The sequence below is a fragment of the Dermacentor albipictus genome, chromosome 10 (assembly GCF_038994185.2).
Source record: "Dermacentor albipictus isolate Rhodes 1998 colony chromosome 10, USDA_Dalb.pri_finalv2, whole genome shotgun sequence".
NCBI lineage: Eukaryota > Metazoa > Arthropoda > Arachnida > Ixodida > Ixodidae > Dermacentor > Dermacentor albipictus.
Window position 1 is genome coordinate 11,279,391 of NC_091830.1, and position 20,372 is coordinate 11,299,762.

At 48.8% G+C, this 20,372-nt stretch overlaps 2 protein-coding genes across 3 annotated transcripts in view; one reads left to right on the forward strand and one right to left on the reverse strand.

The window, feature by feature from the left end:
- LOC135917920 (uncharacterized) overlaps positions 1-10,704 on the reverse strand; it is a 28,393-nt gene extending 17,689 nt beyond the window's left edge. Inside the window, exons 1-2 of the mRNA XM_065451543.2 lie at positions 10,531-10,704; positions 5,363-5,602 (exon numbers count right to left, since the gene is read on the reverse strand). Coding sequence (XP_065307615.2) covers positions 5,363-5,602; positions 10,531-10,560 — 270 coding nt within the window. The 5' untranslated portion in view covers positions 10,561-10,704. The remainder of the gene's footprint in view (positions 1-5,362; positions 5,603-10,530) is intronic.
- Positions 1-20,372, forward strand: part of LOC135917922 (uncharacterized) — a 48,923-nt gene that overhangs the window by 7,575 nt on the left and 20,976 nt on the right. Inside the window, exons 1-2 of one of the 2 annotated variants that reach the window (XM_070527670.1) lie at positions 14,014-14,259; positions 18,161-18,298. In XM_070527670.1, coding sequence (XP_070383771.1) covers positions 14,140-14,259; positions 18,161-18,298 — 258 coding nt within the window. In that variant the 5' untranslated portion in view covers positions 14,014-14,139. Of the gene's footprint in view, positions 1-14,013; positions 14,260-18,160; positions 18,299-20,372 lie in introns of those variants that run through there. The other variant, XM_070527671.1, reaches the window with a different exon arrangement.

Below are 20,372 nucleotides of genomic sequence, written 5' to 3' on the forward strand. Positions count from 1 at the left end.
CGATGTTAACTGCAGCAAGTGGCGCGGAAAATATATGGAATTTAAAGGGACACTAAAGGATAATAATAAGTCTCTGTAGGCTGTTGAAACACCATCCCAGAAACCTCGAAACGCTTGTTTCATGCGAAGAAGAGACTTATTTTAAGAGAAAACGCGTTCTGAAGCGTCCGCGTACCTCTAGCGCAGTTCAAATCGCCCGCCCTCCGATCGAGGAGTGGTGACGTCACGGTCTCATAGTGACGTTGCGCCGTTGGTGAATAAAACGGTCATACCACCTCTATGGTAAAACGGCGCCCGCAGACGGCGCTACGCCTTTTAAAACGCGAACGTGCGGCCAGAAACAGAGCCACGACAGAGCCGACAGCAGCGCGAAAGCGGAACTATGGTTGCTAGCGAAAGGGAAAGCGCGTGACGATAAGCTGGTTCTTTATTTTATGACGCCAACTTTGACGCTCGTTGCAATGGACGACCCTGACACCGACACATTGGCTCGCGATGCTGGGCTCGACTTCAGCGATTTAAGCACCGATTAACGTGACCTGGTGCTCAGAGCTCGCGCTGCCGGCGTCGTTGCGTACTAGTACGACGGCAACTGTATGTAATGGCTGTACATATTCGCATGTTTGTAGCTTTTCCTTCGTGAAAACCAAATTCCGCACTCACCGCCCCGCCCCGTCTTCGACCTGCAGTTGTTCTTGCGCTTCGGAGAATGCAGGCAAGACCGAAGGAACAGCGCTACGGGAAAGCATTGCTTTGAAAGGCACTCCACACGACTTCAGTAAGTCGGCGCCGTTCAACTCGTAATCCTCTGGACGAAAGTGCAGCGAGCATATTATGCGATTTTTCGGCTCTCTGCCAACGCGCTGTGGCAGAGGTACGACACTTAACCACTTCGAATGGAGATGTTCACTCGTTGGCACACAGTGATAAGTAACGTTGGATTCGACGCTGCAACTGCCCTTGGCCAAGTTCCACTGACCGTTCGCGCATCCCACGACATCACATAGACATGACATTCTCGCTGCTTTTTCCAAATGCAAGTTTCGCGAGCCAGCAGAACCAGCGCAGCACGACGCGATAGCGAAACAACTGAAACTCCAAAGCGCGCGCGGCGCAGAGTCGAGCGGGCAGAGTCGAGCGAAAAGAAAACCTTTCGAACACCAATACTACTGAAGGGTAACGTCAAAATGTTACTTTTTCTTAGAATCGAACAGAAGTAGACGAGTAGCATTTTCTTCCGTCTTATAACCTAATGAAATAATTTTTTTATTACGAGTAGTTGAGTACTAGTGACATAAATTATGATGAGGAGTGCCTTCGTCATCGGGCTAGTACCGGAATGTCGCTGGGTAGTCTCAAATTGTCATGCGTTTACCTCAATTTCTCGGTTACTAAAGCTCTGTTCGCAATTATATTGACGCCTTAGACGTTCTAGAACATTGCTTAATCACTTTAACTTGACTTCATAGTAACCTTTAGTGTCCCTTTAGAGCAACGGCTGTCAAACTCTTCGGCCAGATATATCGGCGCGCGGCAATTTGTCACAATTCATAGAGCTTTGAACTATGGATCCTCTCATCGCATGCTTAGTGTGAGCTCGTTTTAGTGTACAATAAACATTTTATGCCTTTACGTGTAAAGGTGTTAGCCATGTGGGAAAAAACAGCACAATTAAAGGCGTAAACATTTTTACTGCGTAGGAACATGGCACTGACGTCATCGCCACAACCACAAGTTAGGGCGAAACAATTGATCCCGCCTAATGTTCATCAACCGACTGTAGTGCGTGACAGTTTTAGTACATGTCGAGTTAGGTACACGTCATTGTCGACATCGCAGTTAACGCGAAATATCCTCCCGCCCCATTCAAATTAAACTAGTCCAACGTTCACAAAGACTCATTCAAGTTTTCGCTTTCAACGCGTGCTCTCAAAAAAAGGAAATCTTATAAATCCAGATATAAGTTTCTGTTCGCGATTTTCACTTTAACTTTCTAAAAAATCGAAGTTATGTGAAGCATTTTGCAGGTAGTTGTCTGTGGCATGGACCGACGCTGACTCTCTCGATGACTTCGAGCAGGGGCTGATTGTGGAGTACGGACATGCTGAGGGTCAGAAAGAAAGTGGGCCCCTTCCTCTGCGCCAATTAGTACCTCAGTACTCCGCCATCCTCGAAGTACTCGGGTGAACTTCTGAGGAACGCAGTGTCCGAGTTGACGCACTTCTCGACGAAGCTGCGTTCTCCCAAGAGCTTCTTTGTGAGCGTCAGGAGCCGATTGCCGTGCACGTACGGGTTGGGAAACTTGCTTTCGAATCGCTGTTCGTGCGAAGGCAACCACAATTCGGTGCTTCGCAGCCAACGTACCCGGATCTTGCTCGCGCCTTCTGACTCGGCGCAAGTAGTACGCGAGAATCAGAGGCGAGAGTCGACGAAGCGGAAATGACGACGATGCCGCGACCACGCCGGCAACACGAACATGAGTATATACCGAGCAGATCAAGTTGGTAGGCGCCGCCAGCTCCCCCGCCGTAGGAGGCTAGCTATATATATATATATATATATATATATATATATATATATATATTGACACGTGCACTTGCCTATCTTTGTCGGGCGACCACGTTTCGCCGCCTACAAATGTTATCCCACAGCGCGGAACGCGCCTGCATGTATCGGAAGTTTCTAGAATGTCATCGATGCTTCTATCCGCTGTCTGTTGTCGCCGACCCTTGTGTAATCTGGTTGCATGTATGCCCGACGCGAATGGTGTAGAACTTTGCGGAAGGCACGCGGGTCCCAGCGATTACTATGGAACTTTCGACGACTGATGTATAAAAGCCGACGCGCTTGACCCGCTGATCAGATTGCGACGACTGCCGAGTGCGTTCGCCGCTACCGTTGTTCTTTGAGTGTAGCTTGTTTTTGAGGGCACAAGTTCGCCCAATAATGCGTTCGTTTCGTTAATCACAGTTTTGCTGCCTTCTTAACCGTCACTACCACGTGACTATATATATATATATATATATATATATATATATTGTAATGAAGCAGACGCGCCCCTGTGTATGTGCCGTCTGAAGAGGAAGACGAAGGGCCGTGCCGTGATCTCGAGCGACCCCGTGCTTCGGACAGCCCTTGCAGTGCCTTGTTTTGCCTAGCGTTCCACAACGTCGTGAACGAGAATAAACCTCATCGCATTTGGTGGAGGTTGCTGAGATCCTTCGCCTCGTCCTGGAGCTCCGCACTCGAACCCTGCCAACAAGATCGCCTTGCACTATGCCTGATCCCGCCACCTCGTTGCCCGCCCCACCGGCTGCCACTGTCATCTGCGCCGGCGTCCCTCGTCAGCGCGACCCACCCATTTTCAGTGGGACCGCCGAACACGACGTGGAAGACTGGCTCTCATCGTACGAACGTGTAAGTGCCCATAACCGATGGGATGACCAGTCTAAGCTGACCAACGTGCCGTTCTACCTCGCCGACGTAGCCAAACTTTGGTTCTTCAACCACGAATCAGACTTTACAAGCTGGTCCGCCTTTAAGACTCTGTTTGCAGAAGTGTTTGATCGCCCAGCTGTGCGTACGCTACGCGCTGAACAGCGTCTACGCCAGCGCGCACAGCAGCCTGGAGAAACATTCCCCAGCTACATCGAGGATGTTCTCGATTTGTGCAAGCGGGTCAATCCCAGCATGTCAGAGGATGACAAGATCAAACACATCCTCAAGGGCATCGAGGACAGCGCATTCCAGATGTTGCTGGCCAAAGGCCCAACTAGCGTATCCGTCCTCATTAACCTCTGCCAGAGCTTTGACGAGCTGCGCCGCCAACGTTCCATCGCCCGCCAGAACATCCAGCACGCCGATTCCGTCTCCAGCATCGCGGTTTCTACCGAATTCACCAACTCGACCCTCTCGCAGCATATCAAAGATTTTATCCGTGAAGAGGTGGCCAGGCAGCTCTCGCTGCTGCCTCACAGTGACGCACCTACGGCAGCTTTGCCTCCAACGCTGCAGGAAGCCATCCGAAATCACATATCTGAAGCGCTTCCTGCAGCTCCTACAACCCCCCCACCCAACCCTATGAGTGTGCCGCTGGCCCATACCAACTTTGCCAACCACCCTACGTCGCTGCCGCTCAGTTATGCAGCCGTCGTTGCACGGCCACCTGCGCAGACCGCTTCCTTTCCATCGCCCATGAATCCGGCTTCATTTCAAGTTGCCCGACCGTCACCACACTTTTTTCGTCCCACCGAGACGTGGCGCACTCAAGACAACCGGCCTATCTGCTTCGCCTGCGTCATTGCTGGCCATGTGGCACGCTTCTGTCGCCGCCGCGCCTCAACTGCGTCTACCAGCTTTGACAGGCCCCGCTACGCACCTCAATACGCCGCCACGCCTCCATTATCACCGCGACGTCTCGACACTGATCGCCGGTTGGAAACTCGGCGTTCCCCTTCCCCTCGTCGCGTCTGCTTCATTACAATATATATATATATATATATATATATATATATATATATATATATATATATATATATATATATATATATATATATATATATATATATATAGTATGCATGCTTCGCATTCTTTGCAAAGCAAGCACTGATGGCGTCACTCGTATGGCCGCATTACTCCGCAGTAATACTTTTTCTATCTTCGTTTGCGCAATGGTTATGCATCCCCAGGCGTAACTATAACTTGTCTACGATATTGTCTCCATAACTTCAGCAAAGTTAGTATGTTGATTTACTAGTATAATGTCATACTAACTGAAAGCCTCGAACGTTAAAATGTCTTGTGATTCTTGCAATACTTAATGTGGGTTTCGATGTGAAGCATGCTTCTCCGAGTGATCACATTTTCTGGCGTGCATCGGCATACTGCGTGGGCGGATTTCTGAGATAGTGCGGTATGAAAATATGCGCAGCTGGGTATGTGCCACTCTTCGACCAATTTCTTTGGCATCAGTTTGGGTCAGTGCGTATCAGAATAGCAAACAACGCCAACATAGTGATACCTGAGTAAAGCTTCTCATTATGTACATATCAACTGGAATTGAGTTTGCTTGCACTCTTGCTTTTCTTCTCTCTTTACCATGCACCATTGACAGCTTGTTCTCTGAGTTCAATTTGGGTATACGAGGCCTGCCTATTTTTGTCTCTAAGATTGGCAGTATGGCCAATCAAGAAATAAAACTAATGTACAGCTAGCAATTAGAAATAACTGCGCGTCACCTCTATCCGCTTGTACCCAGCAGCGTTCCGTAAGCTCTTCAATAGACAGCAGCGTGGCGGTGCTTATGACCTCACGGGAATGCTCCCCCCCCTATAGCAGTTCGGAGCCTCGCCGGGTCACCCACCAGGAGCAGGTAGGAGTCCTCGCCGTCAGGCTGGTAGCGGTCCGGCACGAGCAAACGTCGCGCATTTACTGTAACCGTCCTGTGGATCACGGGCTTGGACGTGAGCCAGAGGTAGAGCAGGATGATATTGATGATGATCAGCAGCACCATGGTCACTGCGCCCACCTTGATGATCATCTCCTTCTGCTGCCGAGAGGCCATGCGGTCTGGGGCCGCACTGCTTGTTCCTGCCGTGGACATCTATGCGCAAGCGTCATTATTATCATCATCATCATGATCATCCTATCTTATTATTAATACTGCTCTATGACGCAAGGGCTACAACGGCCAGAGAGCGCCAGTATCATAAATCTTGCATGCTATTGTATACATTGTCAAATCGGCCATATTGTCAAACTCTTTAATGACGGCAGTTTGCCAATCAGAAACGCCATAGCAGCCTTCTGGGCCAATTAGAGCTGACAAGATGGCGACTTTGATGACATAGAGGAATTTGACGATGTGTACAGCAGCACGCTTCATGTCCTCCGCAGGACAAAAAGCACTTTTCAGCGATCTCCGATCTGACTCTTTACATGCATGCTAATTTCCTAATCACATCACGCAACGCAATCCTACGCCATGCTGCCGGGGGTATGAATGGACGCCGTTCAGGCTGTGATACTGTTGTGCAGCCACAGGGTGAAAAAGGTTGGCGTTATATTTGTTCGCTTGTCTCCAGCAGCGCACTGGAAGAAATGAAAGTCGAGCTGTAGCTGGTCGTGATTCATCTTCAGCGCTGTCCGTGTGTGCCTTCTGTGTCCTCTTTGTCTTTCCTCGCGCTGAAAAATTCTTTGAAGACGAAGCACAGTGAACGCTGTGAAAAGCGCAAAAGGTCGGAGTATATGTGATGTCACATGGATACTCCATATAACACCCCCTTTCTCATTTGATCATTGTAATTAATAGTCTACGCACATCTTACTGGTATAGTAGATATATGGACACCCCGGGCGCATTTCTGCCGACGCCATCGCCATGATGGTCCGTTAAAGTTCAAGGGCTGTAGCTGGTCGTGATTCATCTTCAGCGCTGTCCGTGTGTACCTTCTGTGTCCTCTTTGTCTTTCCTCGCGCTGAAAAATTCTTTGAAGACGAAGCACAGTGAACGCTGTGAAAAGCGCAAAAGGTCGGAGTATATGTGATGTCACGTGGATACTTCCTGTAATACCCCCTTTCCCATTTGATCACTGTAATTAATAGTCTACGCACATCTTACTGGTATAGCAGATATATGGACACCCCGGGCGCATTTCTGCCGACGCCATCGCCATGATGGTCCGTTAAAGTTCAAGGGCGATAACACTGTCGCCGCGCTCCGTATGCTGTATGTACGAGTGGAAGCGTGCGAGACGGAGCCGGCGTTGATTGCTCAACCTTGCGCGCACAAGGGAGGAAAATCAGGGTGGAAGCGCGCCGTCTTCCGTCGCGCGCAAGGCGCCACAGGGGTGGGAAGCGTTTTAACGCGACAGCGTTAAGGAGCTCGTGTCGCAGAAAAGCCGGTGTCGTCGGCGTCGGCGTCCGCGGCGTTGGCCGTGAGCGATAAATCACGGCAGGCACTTCATAAATAAAAAGCAACTTCCAAGATGCGCTGGGTGGGAATCGAACCAGGGTCTCCGGAGTGTGAGACGGAGACGCTACCACTAAGCCACGAGTTCGATGCTTCCATGCGGAACAAACGCGCCTCTTGTGGATGCGGTGTTGCCTTCGAAACGAGCCGTGGAAAGTTATACTGCGGTGTATGTCGGTAATTATGAACATGTAACTTATAGAAGTCGCAATTACACGAGTAGCGAAGTGCGTTTCCGCTGCATTCCTTCTGCGCTTTCCGCACACGCAGAGACATCTTGCGGTAAATTATTCCGGCGGCTGCTGCGTATGGCGTGGCCGCGTGGTTCTTATCTCGTAAGCGAACTGCGATGACTACTGAGTCTAGGTGCGTGCAGGGCTCGGAGCTTAGTGTGCACTGTTTTCTCGACGCTTCGCTCACGTTGAAGCGTGAGGCAGCACGAAGGTAAAAAGAATTGTGGTTTTACCTGCCGAAATCACGATCTGATAAGGAGGCACGCCGTAGTGGGGGTCTCCGGAAATTTGAATCACCTGGGGTTCTTTTACGTGCGCCTAAATGTAAATACACGGGTGTTTTCGCATTTCGACCCCATCGAAATGCGGCTGCCGTGCCCGGGATTCGATCCCGCTACTTCGGGCTTAGGACCTCAGCGCCATAGCTACCAAGCAACCATAACGGGTTCAGCACGAAGGTCATTTCGCTTGCTGCTGCTGCCGCGTTTCCTCACTCCAACGGTTCAACAGCGAGTTTCCATGGTCATCGAGTTAGATGAGTTCATGTTTTTTTGTGCACACCTGACACCGGTAAGCGTATGTTTACAAGTTTACAGGATGATCATACTGTCCTTACTTCGTATCGCTGTCTATTAATTTGCTATCGCAATCCATGCTTCGCCTTTCGGGCGTAACTGCGAACTTTTTTTGCTTGTCCCTACTTTCGCCACATTTAACATGCATGTCATATCATACACGTTATATCATGCATTTCACGAATGCATGTCATTTGTCATGCCATGTTATCCATGCATGTCATTCTTTTCATGGGATGTTATGCATGCCATGTATGTCACCACAACCTGAATGATACAGTTAAAGAAATGACCACTAAAATTGATTTATGTTATACGGTTTTACGCGCTAAAACCACGATCCGATCATAAGGCATGCTGTAATGGGAGAGACTGGATAAATTTAGACCACCTGAGGTTCTTTAACGCGCACCTAAATCTAAGTAAACGGGCGTTCTTGCATTTCGTCCATACCGAAATGCGGCCGCCGTGGCCGGGATTCGATCCTGTGACCTCTCGTGCTTAGCAGCGCAACACCAAGGCAACTAGGCAAACCCGGCGTGTAGAAGAAATAACCATGATAGCATCACGACTGCGCAAGAGACTAGACCATGATACTCATGTTACTGATCTCGTGAATATCACCTTATGCCATAGTCAAGTCAAGCCATGCACAGTGACACAGTTAAAAGCGATATTGTCAAAAAAAAAAAAATTACCGACGATTACGTTACTTCCTAATGCGAAATTTGAGCGCAGCAAATAAGCTGTTTCACCTTTTCGATAGATTGAGGCAAAGAAATCGAGCAACACATGTATGCGCTATCACAGAATTTTTTTTTTATTTTTCACACGTATTCCTTTAACAAAGACTCCATTAACAGTTCTTGACAGTCATGAAGGAAGCTTTGTGGTCGGAGAAAGAGACTGATATATGTTCGACTTGGTACACCAATGCTTGATTCTCAAAGACGAGATCTATACAAGTGCCTCGCGAGGTTGTCACAGCCGTGGGACGCGTTACGAGCGAGAGGAACGGGATGTTCTCCCGCATAAGTGTTAGGAAATTGCTGTTTGTCTTTATGTCAACATTAAAGTCCCGCACTACTAACATCGGTGTGGATCGATGGACGGTTAATGCGAGTTGCAGGAAGTGCACGACGTCTTTCGTGAGTGCGGTAGCGGACTCACGAAAGCGGTATCAGTCGGTCGCTGCTAGCGCTGGGGGGATGAAAGGGGGGCGGAGCTGGTTATGAGGCCGACGACAACGCGAAACCCAGGAACGGACGCCAAAGAGCCATTTGTGTAGCCAGCCCTCCTCCACAGTCTCTCCTCCTCCCTTCCATCATCCTCCCTCGCCCGGAGAGCCGACAGCGCGCATGCGCGGCGGCGGAGCAGCGGCGCATGCGCGGCGGCGGAGCGCGGCGGTGGAGGCGAGCTGGTTACGAGGCCGACGCCGTCGACGACGACGCCGACGACGACGACGCCGACGACGACGCGAAACCCAGGAACGGACGCCAAAGAGCTGCGCTCTAAAACCATTACGTGCAACATCATAACAACTTAAGACGGACGGACGGACGGACGCAGGACACTCAACGTGCCTAAAGCAAGCAAAAGATGCTTCCTATAACGTGACGGTAGAAGCGTATAATGGTGCTACAAGTTCGGCTCCTGCGCACGCGATGAGCGGTTTTACCGCATAGCGTTGAAACAAAATGGCCAGAAATATGCGCAGCACTTCTCCCTTTGGGACAATAGCGTAGCAAAGGGGGGAGGGGGGTACGGATGGGGCCTGACCGGGCTTCAGCCTCCAACCCCCTCCCCCGAAATTTTTCCGGCCAGCGCCGTTCCACCTTTTATGCCTGGCACATCGCCTACATATGAAACAAGCCGCATAGCCATCGCAACACGCTCAAGACAAGTACAGGATCGTACACGCCTTCAAGCAGACCAAGGGCCTGCTCAACGTAATAATAGCTGTATTATTACCCGTCAAGCATGGGAACTTTAACAGCGAATAATGGAACCTTAGTCCTCCACCCCCCCACGTCGAAGTGCAACCTTAGCTCCCGGAAAAAATCCTGGCTACGCGCCGGCGTTTGGAACATATACAGGGACACTATAGCAGCTAACGTGCAACTCATTGGTTGAAGATTGCACGTAGATTGGTTTAATATTCGGGCTTGTGGCTTTAGGCCCTGCCGTGGCGGGATTTATCAAGCTTTGTGTGAAAAGTTCCGTAAAAACAGAGTTTTCGAAATGCGCAAAGCAACAGCTTTCTGCACGCATCCATATTATTATGCAATGTTGAAATTAAAGCGCAATATCTTGTCAACAAAGATTATTTAACAAAGTCGCGAAGCCGTTTACAGTGAGGAGAAGTCGAAGCTTAAGAAAATCCGTCTAGTAACGACAATTTATTTTCTCATTTGTGTGGCCAATCGCCCTCCTAGGCTTTTGTTTTTATGTTGAAAAAGAGTCGACATAAACATCGACACAAACAAATTATTTTGAATCCCCATGCTCGCGGCTCCCATGGACAGTAAGGCCAGAATTCCGTCCGGTAATTTTTGTAGGACATGCTTCACCAAGGTGAACATGATGATCGTGTCTATACAAGACGACTAAACACTGTTCTCCCCCGGGCCGTCTTTCTTCTCTCCCAGTTACTCAATTTGCCCGAGCTGGACACTCAGGCCGCTAGGCCTAACCACCGACCAGGTTCACTTCACAGCAAATACCACCTTCGGCGCTTTAATGGAGTCCTTACCTCAGAGTATACACTGCTCGCATCGGCCATGGTTTTCCCCCGATGTCTGTGAATCTGTACGAGATACCAACGTTGGAACGGGCAGATCGGGCTGCTGTTTTCTGCGAGAAATCGAAGCGGTTTCAACAGTGCCACTTGTTCCCAAGTGATAGAACTTACCCACTACGGATGACTAGCCAATAAAAAGATGGTTACATGTGCATTTTGTATTTTTGTATCTTAGATTATGGTATTGTTCTCGTAACATTGCCCTACACTTTGTGTGCCCTTTAGGTGGGAATATACTTTAGCTCTTGTGTTGTAAATTCTACACATCTTGGTATTCAGCCCCATTCAGACCATCGATGCGATGTTGTTGTTTCCTCATATGTACTGGCTAGTCCCTGCTCAGCTCTTGCATACAACACTTGCTGCAATAAATTCCACTTAAGAAAAAAAGACGCCCTCATCAGAAAAAACTATAGCCTGGCGCACAGTTGCAAACAATAGGCCCTGTAAACCAACGTGTCTCAATTTTTTTACGACATCAGCTGTATAACGGCAAAATACAATTACTTACATGCGCGCCTTCTTAAGTAAGCTGTATAAGCGACCTGTGGAACTTGATGCCTAGAATACACTGCCTATGAGTGGTCTGGTATTTCCGTATTTCGGCACCTTTGAGCGCTTTCTCCCTTTGGTCTTTGTTCCTGAACACAACCACAGCAGACAGCGGGCATCCACTGCAGAAGCGGTGGCAGATCATTCTGGGCACTTCACAGGGTGTTCAGGTGCTGGGCCTTAGGCCCGGGTTACGTAAGGCGTCAAGTCTCATTTTCTTATTAGCAGCCATTAAATAGAACCTGAGCAGACGACGTCTGCGCGTAGTGCTTAGCGAATATGACGTGAGCACTAGTACGTCGCCTCCAAAACAGGGCGCACGTTCTCGGAGGTCACATCGAAGAGCCGAGTGCTCGGAGTCATGGGTCACATCCGGCGACACATTGTGGCAGAGCTGCAGTGCCGGTGGCTGTGTCAATTTCTTATTAGCAGCCTTTAAATAGCATCTGAGCAGATGACGTCTGCACCTTGTGTTTAGCGGATTTGACGGGAGAATCAGCACGTCGCCTACAACAGAGGGCGCGCACTCTTGGAGGTAATGTCGAGGAGCCGAGTGCTCCGAGTCATTCGTCACATCCGGCGGTCAGTTCAGGCGGCCAGTTCAGGCGGCCTTTTTTTCAGTTTCGGTATAAGCAACGCCTGCTATGTCAGGCCTTTGGCTGACGCGTCCACTCGTACTTCATACGCAAGATTTCGCATGGATGCTTTCCCTATGTGCGCCCTTTCATTAACATGGCGTCCTACGCGGCCCAATGTTTCGTTGTACAATAGACTTCCAGTTTCTCTACTCCGGTCAATCCAACATTTCGGCTGAATCGATCCTGGCCGGTGGTACGGAAAGTCCATACATTTCTATGGGCCTTAACTTTCGTTATTTTGATTTCAAAATTGGCTTTCGCGATATGATTCAAACTTTACCAGCCAGCACGCACGTCGGAACCCCTACAGGACCCCCACAGCGACCACATTAGTGACAGCTAGCGTCTGTCTCGGCAGAGCTTAGGTGACTGCGAATGCGTTGAACGCATGTCATCTTCCGTCGAAAACACCTATTTTGAGGCGGCCCTAGGAAGATTTTCAAGCAATAATCGTAGCTCACAAAGACTGATTATGGCATTGACCGGATTCTAACACGCGCCTTTTTGGTTTCGAGAAAATTGGGCCGAGAATAGCCTGGGTGGTGCAATCGGTCGCGACACCAAAACCACATTGGTAGCGTTTGTGTGCTTTGCCAAATAAGACACATTTGTTATGGTGAAGCTGACTTTAAACATCTGCAGGGAAGTTGACTTTAGGAAACCCGGTGGCCACTGTGCGCCACATTTGAGACCCTCGCCCATTTTATTGGGCTAAAACCGAGCGTGCGTTCGATTTCTACTTTGTTTACAAGGTTTATCTTCTACGTTAGCCTTCTCCTCTAGATACACGGAAGGCGTGCGCGAGACGCTGGGACGTGTTAGAATCGGGAAAATACTACCAAATGAAACAACGATGTGTTTTGGCATTTTTACCGCATTTTATTCAATTAGATCTACAGGGTAATTCGATCACTCTCATCGGTCCCCTAAGGGTCGCATTAGAGAAGTCAACTGTACTTGGCGTCTTATAGAATTTTGATGCTATTAGTATTGTTTGGGTACTTCACCCAGAGTACAGTATGTCTGTTTGCATGTCCGCAGCCAACCTCTATTCCACCAACCTGGATCACTGGGTAGTTCATGGTCAAATGGGCAGAGCACCGGGCTGCTGTGCTGAGGAAACCGGGTTCAAAACCAACCGTCGGACCAACTTTGGGTCAATGGGTATGCGACAGTGGGAAGGTGCTGCTCTTGAATGAACCTCCTTGACGGAAACTTGAGTCACTGGGTATTTGTCACTGGGCATGTGTAACTTTTCAATCAAATCCTTTGACGCCAACTTGGGTCGATGGGTAGGTGCCGGCTTCCATAAAGATCATCATATAAAGCACATCAACAATTACCTGCCAACCATAAGATTGCTAGTAGTATTAAGGTTGCCAATCATGTCCAATGGATGGATGCACCACCCATCTCTGTCGCATGAAAACATTCATGGTTCCCTTACAGATTATAAGAGATTGCAACATCCATGATTAGTTTCACTTCATTTGTTGCCGTTGAGTGCAAGATATGAAATTTGCAACAAACTTGTGAGCGTCTGACAATAAAGAACACGTTAAAATTGGCGCCTTTCTGCACTGCGCAAGCTTTTATTGGTGAGATTATCTGTTTCCGCATTTTCTGGCTGCCTGTAAAACAATGAGTTTTGCAGATATATTGCGACCGCAATTGTACTGGAAGGAAAGCAGCCACGCGCGAGTTTCTCAAGGCGTTCAGCTTTGTCGGAAACTTCCTGTGAAGAGAGTTGTTTTCCGTGTCCAAGATGGTCGCACGCGAGCCAGTTTTTGTCGAATGACTAGACATGACGCAAGAACCTGACTTTCCCTCGCTAGCTAAGATTTAGTATGTCGCCAAATCCCGGCAACAGGCTCAAGGGGTTAAGATATCATGTACTTATGCAACCCCCCCCCCCTTTCTCTTGTAACAGGTCCTCAGGAATGAAAAATGAGATGATGATGGTGATCATGATGATCATATAGATGATACCGTAAAGTCATTGGCGGCGTCCCGCTCTGGTGAACTGGTCAAGAATCGGGCGGGTTTCAGAAATAGATAGATGCATGAAGTTCCGAAATCAATCAGTACCAATATTAGGTGAAGGCGAGTAGGATACAGACATCTCTCCTTGAGCAGATAGTCAGATCGAACAAATAAAAATATGAAACGAAACAATACTGAAGGGGTCAAAAAAGTGCCCTACCGCGACACCCACGCCGCGTGCCTTTGGGAAGAAGAAGACGGACACTGGCACACCAAGGGATTCTGGCTCAGGCACTCAGCTACGTCAAACCACGCGAGAACGTCGACGCCGCCTTTTGCAGTCCGGCGGTGCAAGCACGAGTGGAGAGGGTGGAGTGGAGAGCGTCCCATGGTCACACTCTGGTGGAAACCTCTGTGCGAGGCGCCACGGAAGTCCATGCATGCGGCCAAGAAGAAGCCGGGCAAGGGTGCGGGTAGGGGCGGCCGTATAGGCAGCAAGCCGCGCAAGGCAAGTCAATTAATTAATTAATAATTAATTACGTAATATCAAACACTCTTACTACAAAAGAAACTAAAGTTGGCAAGAAAAAAGCAGTCTTAAAGACTGCTAGAGAAGATTTTTTTATTTGCGTTTGTTATTTGCAAATGAAGGAATCGGGGCACACACAAAAAAAAGGATTTAAAATTGTTTGTAACGATCGGTTTCCCCACTGGAGCTTTGTTCACAATAAGTGAATACCGGCACACTGCAGTGCGCAGTTTTTGTGCATGACGCATGCCATGATTAAGGCATCGTCGCGATTTAGAGTGTGTGGCATGGTCTGGATGATCAGCGGCTCCAGATAAAGGCGTGAAGATAGATTCTTTACGTTGGCCGCCATCCATGCTCCTCCCAAGTTGATGGCATGTGACGTAGCTGCGCAGTGCTCCGCCAGAGCCTCTGACGCAGCGTGTTTTTGTTGATGTCGTCCCTGTGCTGTTGAAGCGGTGTCCTAAGTTGCTGGCATCGCCTATGTGAACGAATTGGTAATCCGAACATGGTACGACGTATGCGACGCCTGGAAACTTGTCCTTGTCCAGTCGGTCATTCACGTTTAGCTCGTGACTAAGGTTCCGCGACGAAACGTGCACTGCCTGCGCGTCATATGATCGCAGCACCTGCGCCAGGGTCTCGCTAACGCCCTGGTGGCACGGAACTGCGGCGCGTTTTTTTTTCGTGGTCCCGACTGAACTGGTGTTCTGCGAGCCAACTGGCGTACAATCATCATCATCATAATCATCATCAGCCTGATTACGCCCACTGCAGGGCAAAGGCCTCTCCCACACTTCTCCAACTACGCCGGTCATGTACTAATTGTGGCCATGTTGTCCCTGCAAACTTCTTAATCTCATCCGCCCACCTAACTTTCTGCCGCCCTCTGCTACGCTTCCCTTCCCTTGGAATCCAGTCTGTAACCCTTAATGACCATCGGTTATCTTCCCTCCTCATTACATGTCCAGCCCATGCCCATTTCTTTTTCTTGATTTCAACTAAGATGTCATTAACCTGCGTTTGTTCCCTCACCCAATCTTCTCTATTCTTATTCCTTAACGTTACACCTATCATTCTTCTTTCCATAGCTCGTTGCGTCGTCCTCAACAATAGAGCCAATGAAGTCTCTGGGGTACCCACAGGCCGCTAGGTCCGGCGACGGCACACAACATTACATTTATTCTGTGAAGCTACGTGGAACTCGCATATATTGTAATGTCACAAATTCGCAGGATACCCAGTGTATACAGTGTTCGTCGAAGAGAACGTCGAAATGCGAGTGGCCTTCTGAAATATTTTTGAATATGCTCTCCTTTGAGTTACGCTAGTGCGCTATGGTGACGATTGGCAGATAGCCGGAGGGGCAATGTCCAAGATTCCTGGACATAAGTAATGTATCACCTACGTCTAGCTTCATGTTACACCGCAATATTTGTTTTTATTTCATGGTTTAACATGGGAAAGCATGAAAGCCCATGTCCAGGAGGGTATACAGAAGATCTGACCAGGATATATCTGTATGCGACGAAAAGCAGCTTGTGTATGTCCTTGCGTTGCCACTGCGCGGAATAGCTTTTCGCCAATTCATGTTTTTAAGCAGTGTCATCCCCATATTCTTTGAAGCAAGGCTTATCTTAACGCGTATTAAATCATTTCTTGGCGAACATTTGTCACTTTCACAGTATCAATCTAGCCGCCCATATCTTGGTGCTCTCATTCTCGTTCTGTTAGCTTGGTATGTACCAAAATTGGCATAGTATGGCAAGAGTGTACGACGAACAAAAATGACAGGTCATGACATGAATGTCATGAAATGCGTGTTATATAGATCATGAAACAGCTGCTTACGTCTTGGTACGTAGCGAAATCTGCATAATATGACAAGAGTATATGACGAACATGAATGGTCGATCATGACATGACATGATTGTCATGACATGCTTGTCATGTAGTTCATGAAGCAGCCGCCTACATCTTGGTGCTCTCGTGGCCGTTTCGTTAACTTGGTAGACTCTACGCACACTGCTTCGCATAACCTCGATTCCCACGGGGTGTGGGATCTGCCGGCTTTTTAAGAGTACTCTCGAATTGACCACCGGCGCAAAGGAGTGGACAGTTTTTTTCTTTTGTCGCACGAACAGGCTTCTGAACGCATTATTTCCACATGCAACCATCATTCGTTTCACTGGCATTAAAATTCGGCCTCTACGACCGGGATTTCAGCCAATGATATCGTGCTTAGCAGCGCAACGCAAAAGGCACTGCGCCAACTTAAGATGCACCGTTAATAACAATATATGGGGTTTTACGTGCCAAAACCACTTTCTGATTATGAGACACGCTGTAGTGGAGGGCTCCGGAAATTTCGACCACCTGGGGTTCTTTAACTTAGATTTAAGTACACGGGTGTTTCCGCATTTCGCCCCCATCGAAATGCGGCCGCCGTGGCTGAGATTCGATCCCGCGACCTCGTGCTCAGCAGCCCAACACCATAGCCACTGAGCAACCACGGCGGGTAAGATGCACCGTTGAGTTAAGAAAACGGCTAGATCGCACAGGGGATGAAGGCAGCGCCGTTCGTCTGTTTTTCAGCTTAGTTGTTGTCTTAAAGGGACAGTAAAAAAAAAATAGCCACCCTTACCGCTAGAGAATGCTTGGCAAGCCACAAAAGACGCAAGACCGAAATACGGGTGCTTTGAATTTCCTGAACAAGTGCGTAGTAACGTAATGGATTTCGAAGTCACCTGTCCGGGGCATATTGTCGGTAAAAATAGTCTATACACTGCAACCTAAAGGAAGCCAGTACTGAACTTGAGAAGCTACAAGATCGTTTCCTAAAACGGAAGAGCCAAAACAGGGGAAAATGCTGTGTAATACGTCACGCTGACGCGCTGGCCCCGGATATTCGGCGCGTAATTCAAGAAATGAAACTTTTATCCTAGTTCTCTGACAAACTACATATTATCCCGAAATCAACGAAAATTCATAAATATTTCAAGAACACTATCAAGCTAAACTATTTCAGTGTTTCTCTTTAGTGTTCTCTTGGTCGCGTTGCCACATTTTAGATCACGAAGGACAAAAATGTCGCAGTTTCGCCCGAAAGGCGAAGCATCGATTGCGATAGCAAATTAGCAGATTGCCATGACAAGTAAGGATGGTACTTTCATCGGCCGTATGAGGTGTGAACATAATTTGCTAACTAAAATGCCAAGCATGGTGTCAGCGCCCACAGCAAACATGAACGCATCTTACTCGATGACTGCAGAGATTCTGTATCAAAATGCTGACGTGAGGAAACGCGGCAGCAGCAGCGAGCGAAGTGATCTTAGTGCTGCCTATGGCTCCAACGCCAAATTTGCGCCGAGTACACACAGCGCGCACAAGGCTGGGAGCTGCCGACGCACCTAGACTCTGCCCCCAACGCAAATCGCTCTAAAAATATGACCGCGCCACCGCACCCAGCCGCCTCATGTGCTGTTGCAGCCGGAGTAGAACACTGCCCACCCCCCTCCCTCTCCTTCCGCCGGCGCTTCGCAACGTAGGGTGCCTCGCGTGCCACGGAAGGCGGAGCGCTTCCTTTCCGCCTCTGTCCTTCTCGCGCGGGCGAGATTGTCGCGATCGCCATCTCCCCTCGCACGCTTTGCCTCGCACATACAGTGTAGGAAACGGGGCGATTGTGGTATTGCCTTTGCACTTACTACGGAATCTTACGGCGGAAGGCGACGCCGGAGCCGACGGCAGAAATGCGCTTATAGTGTCATGTAATTGCTATCGCAGTAAAACTTGTCCAATCTCCGACCGTGTGAATGGGAATTATCTAGGCCAAAACCAAAGTTTTGAGGCGGTTGTGTCTCCCTTGTCTTTGTTGCTGCAGGCCGTAGCAGCAGACGACCGATTCGACCTCGGTGACGCTAATCTCCCGTCGCCACCTCCAGCAAAAGTCGGTTTCGACGGCGCAACTGCGGCGTTTGTGACCAAACGCCGACCTTCGATACTGGCTATGAAAAAGAAGGTGGGTCTCCTTTAATGTATTTTTCAAGTCGAATGCAATAAAATTGTATTGTCCCTCATTTCAAACTAAGGAGCACCGGGTTAGCTGCGCCCAGATGTGGCTGCATAGAACGCACGCACGCACGCACGCACGCACGCACGCACGCACGCACGCACGCACGCACGCACGCACGCACGCACTGTTTTCTATAGTTTCGATATAACCTGTGCATGATCTTGCACTTGCCAATTCTGCTATGTTTTGCATTATTATTTTGTGCCATTTACATTGTGGATGCTAACTTGCGGAAGTGATCATTAACTTGTCTTTTGATGGGGTGCCCTGGTATGATCTCTGATGCGACTGACAGTATGTATAAAAATCCACGGATAATGCATTGCAAGATGGTTACATTAACGTGTATTGGTCGTTCAGCGGCGTATTCTATATAATGTTCAGCGGCGTATTCTTGTCTCATTTGCATTCACCACGAGAACCACACAAGCTACCCTAAGTATTTTTGGTTTAGTCACCAGTGGCTCTGTATGGATATGGGTGGGCATGTGTAAATGCGAGTATGTGGGTTCATGAGAGTATATACGAGTATGTGTATATATTGTAAAGAACGGCGAGTTGCGCAACAAGATTGCCACCTTGCCACCCGATTACGACAAGGGGTGCAAGACGCGCACCTCCCCCTCTCCGTCGCTGCAGCTGCGAGGCGTTCAAAGAAGCGACCTTTGCGCTGGAATCCGCCGCCTTCCTCCAGCCCCTTCGACATTGTGACGGGACGAGTTTGGTGTGGGGACAATGATTCCAGAGTTCCTCAACGCGGAGCTGATCTGACACGCCTGAAGAAGCTACCGCGGGAACGTCTTATTTTTGCGCTCTCACGGTTCTGCATGTTGCAAAACAACGAGCGACCCTCGAGCGGCGTCGATTTTCCGGAACGGCACCACCTTCAACGCCGTCGCTTGGGCTTCGGAATGTGTGTGCCTTTGTGTCTGTAAACTGGTCTTCAGAGCAGCTGCGAGTTGGTGATGTGTAAACGAACAGCCGCCGCGTCGTAGGACCGGCGGATCGAGTGTATAAAAACTGTAGTTGTGCGAATGTTGGACGCACTTCTCTTGAGCAGTCATGTTAGACTGGTTCACTTCTCTCATGTGGTCCTGTTGGACTAATACTCTTTTTCTCAAGCAGTCATGTTAGACTGAGTTAATTTCTGTAAATAAACCCCTTTTTCCTCGTTCTCGTTGAGAAGCAGTTCTTCACTTCATCAACGATCTCAGCGTAAATAAGTTGGACGACGGCATGGGCCAGCTACCTTCGAATTCATGCCGTACTCCAATCTTGGCAAAGGACCACGGACGAAGGGATTGAGCCCCCAATCCTGACAACTGGCTGACAGCGGTGAGATGGACTTTGCGACATGGTGCTGTATCTGCGGTGAGTGCTTGGTTTTTGCTTTGACTCTCTAGGCTTCATTTTGTGGTTGTTCTGTTTAGAACAGTAGCAAAGCTAGATTGTTGTGTGTTAGCTAGGTTGCGTTTTCCTAGCTAGATTTAGACAGCAGAATCAAGGCAGTAAAGCAGCAGTCATGGAGTTAAGGACACTGCTGAGAGACGAGTTGTTGATTGTTGGTGAGGAACTGGGCCTAGATGTACGCAAGGAAATGCTCAAATCGGAATTATTGGAGCTAATTTCCAATCAGGCCAGTGAGCAAGATATTGAAATGGGATTGGAACTTCTCAAAAAGAGAGAGAAACGGGAAAGAGAAAGAGAAGAACGGGACCGAGAAAGAGAAGAAAGGGACAGAGAAAAGCAAGAGAGAGAGGAACGCGATAAAGATCGCGAGTTTCAGTTAAGGAAAATGCAACTTGAACTTGAAAGCAAACGTTTGGAGTTGTCTCAAGGAAGTGAAGGCGCTCTGGGACGATCAAGTGAGGCAGAATCGTACCGCATGGACAGGCTATTAAAGCCATTTGAGGTCGGGACCGACATAGGCTTGTTCCTAAGCAATTTTGAAAGGACTTGCGAGAAGATGAACTTCGGCCCGAGTACATGGCCACAGCGGTTGCTGTCTATGTTGCCGTGT